Source organism: Hetaerina americana, unplaced genomic scaffold (assembly GCF_022747635.1).
Source record: "Hetaerina americana unplaced genomic scaffold, ioHetAmer1.1.p SCAF_1, whole genome shotgun sequence".
Lineage (NCBI taxonomy): Eukaryota > Metazoa > Arthropoda > Insecta > Odonata > Calopterygidae > Hetaerina > Hetaerina americana.
Window position 1 is genome coordinate 76,596,791 of NW_027286069.1, and position 14,829 is coordinate 76,611,619.

Here is a 14,829-nt window from a genome sequence, read left to right on the forward strand (position 1 = left end):
TAATAATTAAGAATATAGTTGCGCCCCAAGTGTAACGCAACGACTAAAAAATTAGAAGAGGAAAAGGATTATTTATTTATTTCCGAATATTCGTCATTACCCTGACAAATGATATTTTACAATTCAAAAGGGAAACAAATTAGGGAGTGATTTAGAACGGATTCCAAAGTTTAAATTTAAGCGAGAACGAAAGAGGGAGAGCGGAGGTAGAGAAAAAAAAGAATAAGAAAAAAATATATGCGAAACTGCGCTTTGATGTGGGAACTCTCAAGCGTTCCGGGTGCTGCGAGGGTAAAAACATTCAGAAGGCGCACGGGACGGACGGGGAGTCGGAGCAAAAGTGACAGAAATCTCGCCCCGAAGTTCGGAGAGAGGAGGAGGAGGAGAGCGAATGAAATGGGGAGAGACGGGGAGGGTGGTTGGAAAAAGAGGGGCGGCGGGAGGTGGGAGGAACAGTGGCGGCGGGAGGGAGGGAGGAGAAGGACGAGACACATTGATTGTGTCGTTGCGTGTGAAGGGCTTTTGAAAACGGGCGTTAAATGGAGGGAAGGGAAAGGGGTTTGAGAAAGGACAAAACGAACGAGTTGGAAGGAGATATCCGGGTTGAAGGGCTGAGTGAAAAAGAAGGGCCGGGAGAAGTGGTATTGTCGGAGGGGAACGGACGGGAGAGAACGACGCCACCTTATTCGATGAATGCGGTCGGGTACGGGGCGATGTTCCGAATAGTTGACTGCCTCTCTCTCACCCGCTGCGCGCATACGCATCGGATATCTGCTCAAATATCAATGCACTGGCTAATCTGTTTGCTTGGAACAAATTTTGAGTAGTAGTTGAAGCACGCGGAATAAAAGGGGTCTAAACGTGCGTTTCTGTATGATTTTACCCTTGAAGGTAGTTTTGTGTGTGGAGATGGAAATGTGCCAATTTTTCCCATTTTGCCTTACTGTTGACTTTAATTCATTTTGAAAACAGTTCAGAATATTTAATCCCATCCAGAATATTCATTCCTCTTAAAATATGCAATAAAATTTTAGTTTTCTGAAAACCAATCACAGGTGAAAGTAAAAATTAAAGTAAATAATTAAAAAAAATATAGTGTGTGCATTGCTGATAAAGTAATACATGCACACTTGTTCGCATCGTTTTAACACTGCTTGAAATGCTAAGTTAATGCAATAAAACTTCACCCTAATTTCATTATAGATATACTAAAAGCATGGAACCTGTTTTAATTTAAGAGCTTTCCGTAATGATTTAGAAGCTTAATATTTATATAAATGTTTGGGTCGCGGTAGTCCAGTGGGTAGAGCGTTGGACCGCTGACCGTAGGGCCCGGGGTTCGATTCCCGGGCAAGTCACTCTGGGCACCTGCAGCTCCACCCAAGCTAAAGTGATTTTTCGGGTACCAGGTCTTCCTGGGAAACCATAACTGGCACAGGGAAAGGAACTGGCCCCCCTACCCTGAAGTGTGAATTTCCTCGCGCCGTATTAATCCAAGCCAAGTACTGTAAGTACTGTACTATTAAGTAAGCCAAGCTTAGTACTGGGTGATCTCTACCGGCACTTACTGAACCGACCTTCGGGTTGATTACTCGATTTATGGTTTATATATATATATATATATATATATATATATATATATATGTATATATACATATATATACACACATATATATATATCGATCTAAAAAATTATTTTTAGCTTAATTATGATCCTGATAAGCAGGTTTAGAAAGTCACTATTTACAGCTTACTTCATTATCTCTGCCTAGAATTGCTTATGATCCCATGGTAGGCAGTAACAAAAAATGTGTTATAATGAAAACATAATTTATTATAATGTTCATTCATTGTTCCCAAGGATTATCACTTAAATTTTCTTCCATGGAGGAAGGAGCTGCTCGAGCTTTCCGAGTAGCAATGTTGGAACTCAAAAAGATAAACCAGAACGAGCATACTCAACAAAAGATACAAATAACTTGGAATAAATATGTTTTTGGCTTAGTTTCCCATTCATGAATCAGAATTAGGTTCGTTGGAATAAACATCAATGTTTTTGTTTGCCGAATAACCCAATTGAAAAAGGATTTTTAACCGAATAAATGGCAAAATTCATCCAGCAAAGATGGCTCAAAAGAAAAAAAACAGTGCATCTAAAGATCAGTCAAGTATCACTTGATTCACGAAAATTGATGGCGAAAGTGATTGAAAATATCTCATCAACCCTGATCCCACTTAAAACTTTTATAACAAAACACAAAAGTTTTGATGATGTTTCAGTTAAACTCGTGGATATACGTTGTCCGACCGTTATCATGGCCAATGATTTAGACTGCATTTGAAGTGAGAAAAACGAACAGGAAGTTGGAGGTAAAGAGGGAAAGAATGATAGGCTGAATAAGAGCGTGTGGGAGATGGAGAGAGAAAGCGTGGGTGGAGGAGGAAAAGAGAGAAAGAGGGTTTTAAGAGGAGCGGGTGGAACAAAATGGCATGCAGTTACATGGGGACGAGGGCAGGGAGGGAGAGGGAGGAACGGGGAAGGGATGCTGGAGAGGAGCAGTTCAAAGGCTTTTCGCGGCGGGGGCAACGAGGGGAGAGGGACCGGCAGTGGAGGCGATGAACAAAGGGGCGGAAGGGGAGGGGAATAAACTCCTAAAATGGTGGGGGGACTGGAGTCAAGCGTCGCGAAGGCGCTGCATTCATTCGCCGTCGCATTTGAGGCCTGAAATCACAAAGGAGGGATTTTTGGCGACGGCAAAGTATAGGATCAGACAGGTAAAGGATGTCTACGGAAAACAGAACTTTCATTGTATACAGTCGTCGAGTGGGTTGCTCTGCTTTAGTCAATATATTGCAACTGACCGTCTTTACTGCCTGCACGCGATAAAAAAAATGGATGTGTGTTCCAGAGGAAGTGTTTGTAAAGCGAAGCTATGCAAATTGAAAGTACGAATGCGGGGAAACCCGTTAAATTTACTTATTCGGTACATTGACCTGCACCGTTCCACACAAGTGATAAGTTATAAACACGAAATTAATGGAAAAATACTTATGAATTACGCAAATAAATTGGTCAAAGGTAAGGTGAAACTACCAAAAACATTTTAAAGTTTGAAATTTTTGTGCTGAAAAATGGTAACGTAGAATAAGTATTATTGTTATTTGTTATTCTTCCGGATAAGGTAGTTATGGGATGAACACAGCTTTTACAATTGTACCCATCGCAGTAACCTGAATTTCAGTCAGTCAGTCCCTCTTCCATTCCGCTTACTTCTTTCTACACATAATTCCATCCAACATGCCTATCCTATTCCTGCCCCTTCCTCGTTTGCCCAACCTTCTTCCATCCATTGCAGTCTTCAATGCCCCTCGCCATTCAAATACATCTTTCCTACCTCCTTTTGATTTCTTCAAACAATTAAAATTATTAACCATTACCAATGAATATCTTCTTTAATTTTAAATAGAAAACATAAAAAGAGACTTTATATAAACAAGTTTATTAAAAATAGCAAAGAAAATGACGAACTTGACGATAGTACAAGGATTAAAGAAAGCAACAGTAGAAAGGTTTCCTACGTAAGGTTCCCATACCGCCTAAAAAAATAGATGAGCCCCGGGTAAACCTCTTTTGGGAGATTGTGCATCTGTAAAATGATTAATTACATCCCACTTATTTAGGGTGGCTAAATTTGACCGGCATAATTCAACCGGGAGAAAAAAGGGAAAGGAATCAATGAGGAGATAGATACTAAAATAAGCAGCGGAATGAACACTGAAAGAAGAGTAATTTCACTCACACGGTACAAATCGTTCTCGCTTACTTTATTAACTACTGGCGGGAGTGGAAGGAGAAATAATCAAATAACGCTATCGAAAAGGCCTTAAGATCCCAAAGAAGAAGAAGAAGAGGAGAGAAAGAGAGAGCGAGAGGTAGGGAGGGAATGGAGGGAAGGGACGAGTTAAGGGGAATCCATTCCCTCATAAATTAATATTTTTTTAAAGGCTTTTAGATGAAGAGGTTTTAAAATATAGAGAGAGGAAGTATGCATTAATTCGAAACGCGAGGGAAGAAGGTTAGGGAAGGAGCGAAATTGGGGGAGGGGCACGGAGAAGAATAGGGCAGGCCTCTGAGAGGTGAAAGGCGTTAAAAATGGAGACTCCAAGTGAAAAAATGTACATTGAGCGGCTTAAGTTATAATAAATAGACTAAAATAATGAGAAATACTCGTATTTACAATGAAGGTTAAAACTATCCAAAAAAGTTTTATTGCCGGAGAAGTGCCATGGGACATGGGTTGATTCTCCGTTTTGTCAAGAAAAAGAAAATTAATTTTTGCAGAGTTTTTGTTAAGGACAAATTGATATATTGGCAAAATATTGTGCGCATATTTATAATGCCTGAACCATAATTATAAACAAAAAGATTAAAAGTACAGAGTGCATCTCATCTTGCTATTAGCTTCAAATACTATTCATAGAAGAGAGGAATAAACCTTTAGTAGTGCCGCATAAGATTTCCCGCAATGGTCTACGGTATCCACTGCATCTAGGGTATTTCACAGCTTGGATTGAGCTAAAAGTACTCTTACCTAAAGACATCCCTTGAATGCAAAACAAGAGCCTATAATTAGAAACCGAATATTCTCCCTTGAGACTACCGACTGTTAAATTGAGTTGTCTTTGTCATCGGATTTAGTGTACACTATAAATACGGATAACGAGGGAAACACAAATCACTGGTCTGGAGGAGAAGAAAAAATTATCTCGTAGGTTATCTTGCAAGATAATCTGATTCTATCAATGCCATAACATATGTTCTTGTGGATTCCCTTCATTCAATCCTTAACCGAACTAACCTTCAAATCACAATCATTTTCAACCTATAGTATAGTAGTTTTTTATTTGCAAAGACGACTACCCTTGCAATTAAACAAATATATATTTGAAGAATGGAATCCTACCATATTGCCGGAGATGGTTCGATAATTCGAAGATGAATACGAATATATTGAGGGCATGCATTTCATAGTCAGGAAGCTATACCGAAAAGGTTCTTTTGTGTGGAGAGATCGTAAATTTTCACATTTGCCTATGAAGCACAAAACGGAGGCCGACCGACGGTGGTGAGATGGAATGCCTCACTTGCGCTCATAAAGAACCGGAGTGCTTTGCGATATATCGGCAATAAGACAAAATATATGATAACTCGCGCATTGAGGAGGAATAATAATCGACCCACTTTAAATAATGGTTTATTCTAATTCTCTGCAGCGACATCGTCTGACCTGAATCTAATATCGAAATGGCTTGCATTATCCCTTCACGCCGCCTTTCCACCCCCACGAGGTCTGCATATTCCACCCATCGCGCCCATGTAGATGGGCGTTTAAGGAGATTTGGGAGTGACATGAGGGTGAGAGACAAAGAGGAGTGCGTACGGATGCAGGCACAAGAGGAACCCGTTCACTACCTCGTGGTCCCCATCCCTCTCGGTTCCTGAAAACCATCTCGCACGGCACCTTATCCCCCCTCTACCCCCTCCTCACACCGAGAACCCCCGCACCTTCTCTGTTTTCTCGCACTCACTCGTCCCGCGCCGCTCTCTCGTCTAACCATCGCCGCGCGGAGGACAAAGGGGGATCAGACAATTACAAGGGTCCCCCCATCCTCTGACACTCCCTCGCCATAAGGAGATCCCGCACACCACTGACGGCGCAAAGGAAGAGGAGGGAGCATCCCCACTCCCTGCACAAGGGAGGACGAGGGTTAGAGAGAGAGAGAGAGAGGGTGAGATAAGAGGGACTAGAAAGTGGGAATCGACACCCCACCGACCCACTCCCTCCTTCCCCCTCCCTCTTGTGGAAGATACGGGGAGCAGATGGCGTCCGCGGGAAAAGGGGCGTAGGGTGTGCAGAGGGTGAAAAAAAGGGAGGACGGAGGCGGATTAGATGGGCGCAAAAGAAGGGAAATGGGGGTGTCGTGGCCGGGAGAGGGGACGGGAGTAAAGGGCGGTGGGAAAGTTCTCGGGGGGGGGGGGAAGGGATAGGTAAAAAATAAATAGAATAAAATGGAACAAAATGAACGTAAAACCTTGAGGATGGGGAGGATGGTAGGGAGGGCGAGGGACTTGGGTGCCTTTGGGTGAACGTTGTGGGTGGGAAGAGGAAGGGAGTGGAATAAAGGAATTAAGGACATGGGAAAGGATGCTTAAAGGGGTTGAGTAGTGGACGGAGTAGGGGAGGGAGGAGCATGACGGGGCGGGGACGTTAAATACGAGGAGGAGGAAAAGGGGGGTTATTATTAAGGGATGCGGGTGAGTGGAGCCCTAGCCGCTGCGCAAATATTTCGCCCTCCCACTCCATCATCTTCCCCTCGTCGCATCCACCCCTTCCTACTCTTCCATCCCCCCCCTTCTTCCACCTCTTTCCTTTCCGCTCGCTCGCCACTCCCGCAATTTTCCATCCGCAAATAAAAATTTAATGAGCGGGGGAATGTGCGTTCGAAAGCGCTAAAGAGTGGCGGTCGCCTTCCTCAGGGAAGAAGGGTGGGTGGACGACGAGGGAGGGCGTTTGAATACGCATTCGTTTAGACTCCATTTGGAATGATGTAATAGGTTCGAGGGTGGCAGGGGTGTAAGTAAGGGCTGAGAGGGGAAGATGGGGCGTCCTTTCCTCTCTCTCTCTCTCTCCCTCTTTTAGTTCTGACCTCAAACATCGATCGTAGCGGAGGGAAATGTTTATATCATCCGGCGTGGCGTGGTTCGACGCCAGGGAACATTTATCTATCTTATATCGCACCTTGAACTTGAGCCTAAAGTATTACATGTGGTTGTAAAAATTAAGGGAAAAGAAATACATTTTTTTACAACTCTTGGCCTTCGAAATAATTCTAACAAATTCATTTGTTTCTTGCCGCTTAATTTTAATATTCCATTGTAAAAGGGAATTACCTACTTTTTTGAAAATGATACTCGAATTGCACTTATAAAGGGATAATCAGGTTTCAAAGTCGCACATTATTAATATCAAAAATATACAAAATGAAGTCAAAAATCTCTCACAACTTAAATATGACCCTTGAAACATAAGAATAAATTATTAGGACTGTAAATTGTAGAGACAATGTTTTAATTAAACACTGTATTAATTATTTTTAAAATTTTTGCTCAATAATTGCAAACTTTTTCTGATAATAAATAGCCGATTAAAACCTGAGCGGTTAGAAAGTCCATATCTTTCCGTCCGAAGGACAGATTGGAAATAATAACCTGCTGCAAGTTAGATGGACATTTTTTCTATGGCTAATCAATCGCTGATTTCTGGTACTAATTTAACATGTGGGTTAGGTCATGCGGTAATGGATGATTAGTACTCCTTAGCATAATAAATATCCTCTTTAAAAATATATGCTCATCAAGTTTTATTGAAATAAATTGAATCTCATCGAGCTTGCTGTTTCAGAGAAGATAATCATGGTCTAACACATTTAAAATACTATGACTAAGTGAATCCATTACAATAGAATACATGAGCAGATTTTATTTCAATTATTCAGTTTATTACTTTAATAAAACTTCATTACTTCAATTACTCTATTATTTCAAACTTTAATCCCTGTTTGACGTATCTATGATTAGAAGAATTTCTATTTGAAGTTATTCTCAATGGATGAACTCGAAAAATTGCCAACTGAGTCAAGTCAAAGCGGTGCCCTCTCATTATGCTGTTTTCTCTCTGCTAATATACGATGCAATTGGTACTCGTACTTTTCCGTTCTGTTTCCATTTTCCCATCCCATTTTGTTCCAATTTTTTCTCATTTTCTCATATCTTTACGAATGTTAAAACGTCTTGTATATGAAATACATGTTAATATTTTTTTCTTAATCAAAGGCCGTTGAAATGGGACTTTAATATTAAAAATGTATTTTAAATGTAAAAAATTGATCCTAAGAATTCAAATAAGAATTTAACATATAACTCAATTTTTTGATCATTCACTAATATTTTTTAATAGAGAGGTAATAATACAAAATATGCAATTTTTTCTGCAAATTTGAAATTAATAAAAATTTAATCGTGTTTTATTGCTAAATTGATTCAGTTAAAAACTGTAAAAACATGGTAAGAATTTACTGAGGTTAACTGCTGCTACTAGAAAATTGAAAAATTTCAACGATTGTCATCATTCATCAACTTTAAGAAGCTGAAATGAAGTGCAAACGAAACAAACAGATTACTTTACACAAATATCCCTACGTGTAAGTTACTTTCTAAACTAAGATTGTAGCAAAACAGTGAGCTACAAGGGTGGCATATTTTCAAATGCGTGATTTAATAAGTTGTAGAAAACTTATTCCTTTGTGTTCAGTGTATCTATGTGCTTTACATCGATTTAAACAATAATTATTAATATTTTAAATCACCCAATTGATACACATTATTAAATTTGGATTTCAATTATACATTATCAAATTATGCAAACACCATCGGATTATTAGCAATACTCAATTCGCAAGAGTGTGCTTGAAAATAGTGTTTATGCATATAGTATGTGTACAAGGCTACTAGTCTACCTTAATCAGTAAGCTCTTATAATATTCTATCAAAACCTTTTTAATCGTCCAACCAGTGTCATTAGATTATTTTAAAACTCAAGTCAGATATTGTAGTTACAACTACACTCACTTCAGTATTTGTTATAACAAACATCATAGTCATCAGAAACAGAAGTAGACGTATTTTATAAAATGTGAATGAATGCAGGAATTCATTTTAAGAGGTTTCCTCTTTTATCAACAATCCATACTCAAATTACCAATTCTAAAGCATTAAATAGCCTTAGATAATTTAAAGAAAATATATACAGCATTTAGTAGAATTTTATCATTAAAAACTATCGATTTTTAGGCTCTCAAGATAAACTCTTAAAATCCACTTACAATGAACGTTGACCATAATTCTCTTGGAGACCGATGGTGGAATTCCATTGGATGCGATGCAGAGATAGGCTCCCATTTCGGAACGAGTGATCTTGGCGAGACGAAGAACTTCTCCCTGGTACGTCGACACTGATAAAGAGAAGGAGAGAAAGGCATAAATTATTAATCGATTAACAAACTTTTAACAAATTATAGTACCAATTTCAAATAGGAAAAAATGAATTAGGAGTTAGAGTGGATGAATTTTGCTCATACTCGATTTTATGCGTCTTACTATATTTCTTATTATGAATTAAAGTAATGATTAACATATATTTTATTTTATTGTTTTTTAGCACCCTACTCAAAGTTCCCTATTCAGTTCGACAGTGTTACTGTGCTTAAAAATAAGAAGCTTAAAATTGCAAACGATTGATATATAGTATATTTTATCTGAAAGGTTGAACAAGTTAGTTTACGGTGGGATTAATATTGTTTTGGAAGGAATAAAATCTGAAAAACAAAATCTTCAATGAACAATTAGTGAAATGTCGAGGTCTTGTGAAAAGATCTGGTTCATTTTGTCGTTTTCTACAGGGCCTAAAACCAATAATTTCCACGAAATCGGTATAATGAGTTCAGAGTTCATAATATCTTAATTTAAATATATATATATACACACATACACATAGAGATATACACTAGCCCTGTTTTTTCGGATGATCAAGAACCGCGTTACCTTGCTTCCGACGCTGAAATTTCTACGATACGATATTTTAATGGTTATTCTGCAATTCTGGGCTGAGACGAATCCAAAAAACCAAATATCATGAAAATCGGTATGGCCATTCTTGAGTTATAAATGTATATTATATATATATATATATATATATATATATATATATATATATATATATATACATATATATATATATATAATTTTGAAATTTATGGAACATAAGATTTTTAATGAGCAGTTTTCGATATTTTGAGCTGATTAAAGGCAATGTTACGATCCAGTGAAATAACCTAGCAATTGTCTTATAATTCATAGCGTCATGATTTGAAAACATTTACCTTTCATACATGACATGGACATTGAAAAATATGAAATAAAGAAAAATAAATGATTTTTCATGAAAAACTAACCCAATTCAATCTTGCTATAACTCGATATAAGTAGGGTAAAAACCTTTGAAAAGTAATAATTTATTTTATTTGTTCAGCGTTGACGCATCGGCTTTAACTGCATTCTACATTTACGATAAATGAATTATATTCTTCGTGTTCTCTGTGATTTGATATTGAATGACTATGTCTACTTTTAAATTCAAATTGATTTTATTCGTATAGAATTTCTATGTGCGATAAGTTAGTGAATTTATAAAAAATATAGGAAACCTATAATACACTTACCTAATGCACCAATATGTAATTCATAATGCCGCTTTATTAATAACTTTCTTATAATTATAATATGATTAAAATAACTCTGGTTTTGATTTTGTGCAAATACGAAGCCAAAAGGCGAATTGCTTTGCCATTTATTTTAAGTTTAAACATAATACTCGACTCAAACGCTGGCTCTTAGATGACATTATCTGTTTCTCTACTTGTGAAACTCCAGTAAATACTCATTTATTCTTTTCTGTTTACAATAAAAAAGAAATGCAAAATATTAAAAGTTCAACATTAAAGTTATTCAGCGCTACTCTCTAGGAGATCCGTAGAGTATGTAATCGATTTTCTCCAATAACAAAGGAAATTAACGAAGCGCTTCCAATTTTCTGAGATGTCATAAATCGACGCTCAAGTTCAGCAAGAAGTGAAGTGCTATCAGTATGGTATGACGCATTGTTATAAGTAAGCATAAATAGTGAACAAAGACAAAACCCAATAATAGGTATTTTAACGGTAAAATCTCTTCTGAAAACAATTTACTGGTGTCAATTTCTACAGATGGTGATAATCCCAGAGCAGTTCTCGTTGCATTGAACATTGTTGAAAGCATGGATGCTGACTCTTTCTTCTTGGATCCCCAATGAAAACCCCTTCGAAAAGGGCATTTGAATATGAGGCCGGGGCGAGGTATCTCCAGCCGTAATTAATGTGTTGTTGCGTGAGTCCAAGAGGAATTTCTTTATTCGATTGAAGAAATTACCAGGGGTCAATGGTCGAGCGTTTCGGCCAACTCCATTCTCACATGGACTTTACTTCATGTTCGACTTCATGGTGCCTTCGGGCTCTCTGGGGGGATCTTCGCCGTTTCCTGATCGGAGATAATAGGGATATGGATTGAATATGAGAAAAAACTCATGAATATCTTTGCGATTTATCCATGTAGCAAACGTGTACCATGACAAGTCCTCTTGTTCTTAGAGAATAAACGAACACAATGGACGCATTTCCTTACGTAACCGTGGCGTTATAATTCCTTCTCTCGATATCAGTTATAGTTACAAGTAGAGATTGAAAATTTTCCGAGATGAAGTTCATAAAAAATTGTCACCTACGAATGACAAGGGACTGATATTGATTATAGTCTTTTCCATTGAAAATAAAATTAAGCGCTGTTGGCTTCTCAAAAGGTTTGCCCCTGTGTGCAAATTGAAAACCATTGGAACGCTCCATTTCAATGAATTTACTGAACAAATCTAACTATTGATAGTTTTGTTATCCTGTTATTTTATTTCAAGTTTTAAATTTTAAGTTGCATTTCAGCAACTCCATCTACTCCAAAAAACAGATTTTTTCTTCTGTATCTGTGATTTCAGTGAGAATAATAATAATACATTCCAGATAAATCGAAAAGAGAGTATCCTGTAACTCGTAACTAGGGCATTGTTTATACTAGAGCCGAGCGTGACTGTATTTTAAAATTCTTTAGAAATTAAACGCCGTCCTGCGTGGAATCCGTATCCCATGTCTTTGCATGATAATTTCGCGATGGAGATTAAGGTTTCAATATTTTATTCAATTTAAAAAAATCAATATAAATTAAACTTTATTAGATTGATGCTTGAGGATAATTTTCTTTAGTAAAATTATTAAATGGCACATATATATTTTAATTATTCTATGAAATATGGTAATGGGAAGGATTATGGAAGGGTTTATTTAAGAGTTATGTTGTCTAGAAATTTCTGATTACAGAAATACTCTCTGACAAAAACACTCAGTTCCTCATTAGGAAATTGATTTTACGTATAAAATCCTGACGAAGAAGTCAAATATTTCTACCACAGCTAAACTACATCAAACATTCATATATGCCGTGAATTTGATGCGCCGGCCTGTTATCCTTATAGTACGGTACCGTGGTCTATTGGCAAAAATTTCTGATTAAATACTGGTTTAATTTTGTTGCATGTTAAACCTTTTTTATTGTCATATCCGGCTTAGCTATATTTTTTCCATCTTGCGGATAATATCCACATCAATCAACCCATCACCAGCAGACTCATCAAAAAAATCGAGCGGATGCTAAATTCAAGTCTCACTCCTAGTGTTTTTTTTTCAAAGATGGACTTATTACACATTTTGCATTTCATCAGGCGTCTCTACATTTCATGCTGCTTAATTGGCGTGATCAAGTCATCCTCACAGCAACGAAAACTCTCGCCCTTATGATTTTTGGAGCATACTGTGGAGATCTGCTTTCCACAGCCACCTTTTTTTTTTAAGCATTCCTTCAGAAAAACTTGCTTTCCTCATGTTTTGCAAGAAATACTCAAGCATGATACCCATTAGACCGTGAAGCAAACCAGACAAAACAAAACGATGGCCTGAATGTGGACATGTACGCATACAAGCGGCAGATATATATTTGAAGTGCACCGGTTCTTCCATATGGATGTCCCATACACATTGCAATAAGGCCCAATTTAAATTTCGTGCACCTCGGTTGGCTTATGAAATTTCCCCAACGAGCCAATGAATAGGGATTTCCTCCGAAAAAGTCAATCTGTATGGCGCAGCGCATGAATTAGTCATCTTTTATATCAGAGAATTTTACTGTTTTTTTCTCGCATTCTTGACTTTAGTGTTCCCATTTCATTGCTCGAGACGCGAATTCAAAACCAGGTACCTTGAGTTAGCAAACGAGGGCACTAGCCAAAAATAAAACAACGATTTGATTGATTTGTAATTACAATTATCACGCCAGCAAATACGACAATGAAAATTAAGCGAAAGATAAAGAACTCTAAAAAAGATAAAATAATCGACCAGTATTAAAAAAAAAGGTTTGTGCCGGAATATAACAGCTGCGAGATGGATGTATTAACATAATCTGGAATCGATATAATTGAAATTTCAAAGCTATGATAAATAAAAATAAATTTACAAATCCCTTTATGTGGATCTTTTATATTTGACGGATTGGAGACAATGTAGGTGGAATTCCTGCCTTCAAAGTTAGTACTATACGGCGAAAACATATTCATACGGATATACGGGAAAGGGATAAAAACACATATGAAGGACGAGCACGAGGTTATTGGGGAAGGTAGCTGGGTTTGGTAAGTGGATGGTTGAATGGTAAGTGCCAGACAAGAAAAAATTTTTCAGCTGGGAATTGGCGCCGTTTTACCTCCCCCTGGTCCTTGTGTTCGTCCTTTATGTGTGTCTAAACCCCGTTTAGACACACATAAAGGACGTTTTCTCTATATCTACATATGTATAAACATATATACATACATTATGAGGAAGATTTGTTTACAAGTGCTAATCCAATAATTAGGTTACAGCAAGGCACATTTTGAAAATAAAAATAGACACTTTATGATAAAAGCTTGGTAGTGTACGTGCAAAAGCGGGTATCTATTTCTTCAAGGACTCCAGAGGGACTTGAGTGGTAATATTTTACAAAACCTATCACTTGAAGATGTGACAAAAGTAGCACTTGGCATAATAAACGTCAAACACCTATTCCTGGCTCAAAGCTTCAGTCAATAATATATATTTCTTATACTTACCTCTTTTAAACCATCTTAAATCGTTTGAGTAAAAGCAATTTTTAAGTCCTAGTTCCAAAAACAGACCCATCATGAAATAGGTTCATCTTTTTTATTTAATACTATGAACCATCATTTTACTGCTTCTAAAAAAGCTACTCCAAACTTTATCCGCCCCTTACACGAAACACAACAAATTTCGTCATATTATGAAATCGTTTGATTTGCATAAGCTCTGAAAGATTTCTCAGAAGACAAGACTTAGTCGTAAAAAGAGATTTTGTCCATGAAGCATCAAAAATATATCCAGCTGGAATAAATAAAAAATATGGAAGGAAATATAGGTTTTAATAAAATGAAACATATTTTAGGGCACTAAAATTTTACAACCCCTTCGACTCTTCGATTTTTCCACGGCACCTTTTTAGACGCACGCGCTGTCTCACTCACAATAATGGTCGGAAAAGATATTCACATTCTTCGAGAAATTTTCAGAGCTTAATTCTCCGTCACTCTCACGGGTCACTGATATATTTTAACTATCAGATTTAAATGCTTTTTTGATAGGCAAACAGGTACACGTATTATTAGACGTTAGTACGTCTTTGAAATAAACCCCTCAATGAAAAAAGTTGAAAAAATTCTGACTGCTGTTTTTTCAGCAGTCATCTAGAAAATAACCTACCACGTGGCCTCGTGATGGCTTAATAGGCTATGATATATGCAAGAATCAGTATTTTTTTGCGATGCAAGGCAGGTTTGATTTTTCAAATCTTTATTTATATATATACACATTAACATTGCGTTATTTGCACTCTTTGTGTTTCTTTTGGTTTTTATAAAGACTATAAAGAAAGCTAGAAAAGTTTTAAATGCTGTAATATTAATTTAAAAAATTATTCCAATCATTATGGTACAATAAGAGAGACACTGTTCTCATATCCAAGTGAAT

The 14,829-nt window shown here is 37.2% G+C and overlaps 1 protein-coding gene across 1 annotated transcript in view; it reads right to left on the reverse strand.

Annotated features, from left to right (window-relative positions):
- LOC139686704 (lachesin-like) overlaps positions 1 to 14,829 on the reverse strand; it is an 873,842-nt gene that overhangs the window by 137,784 nt on the left and 721,229 nt on the right. Inside the window, exon 6 of the mRNA XM_071583748.1 lies at positions 8,944 to 9,072. Coding sequence (XP_071439849.1) covers positions 8,944 to 9,072 — 129 coding nt within the window. The remainder of the gene's footprint in view (positions 1 to 8,943; positions 9,073 to 14,829) is intronic.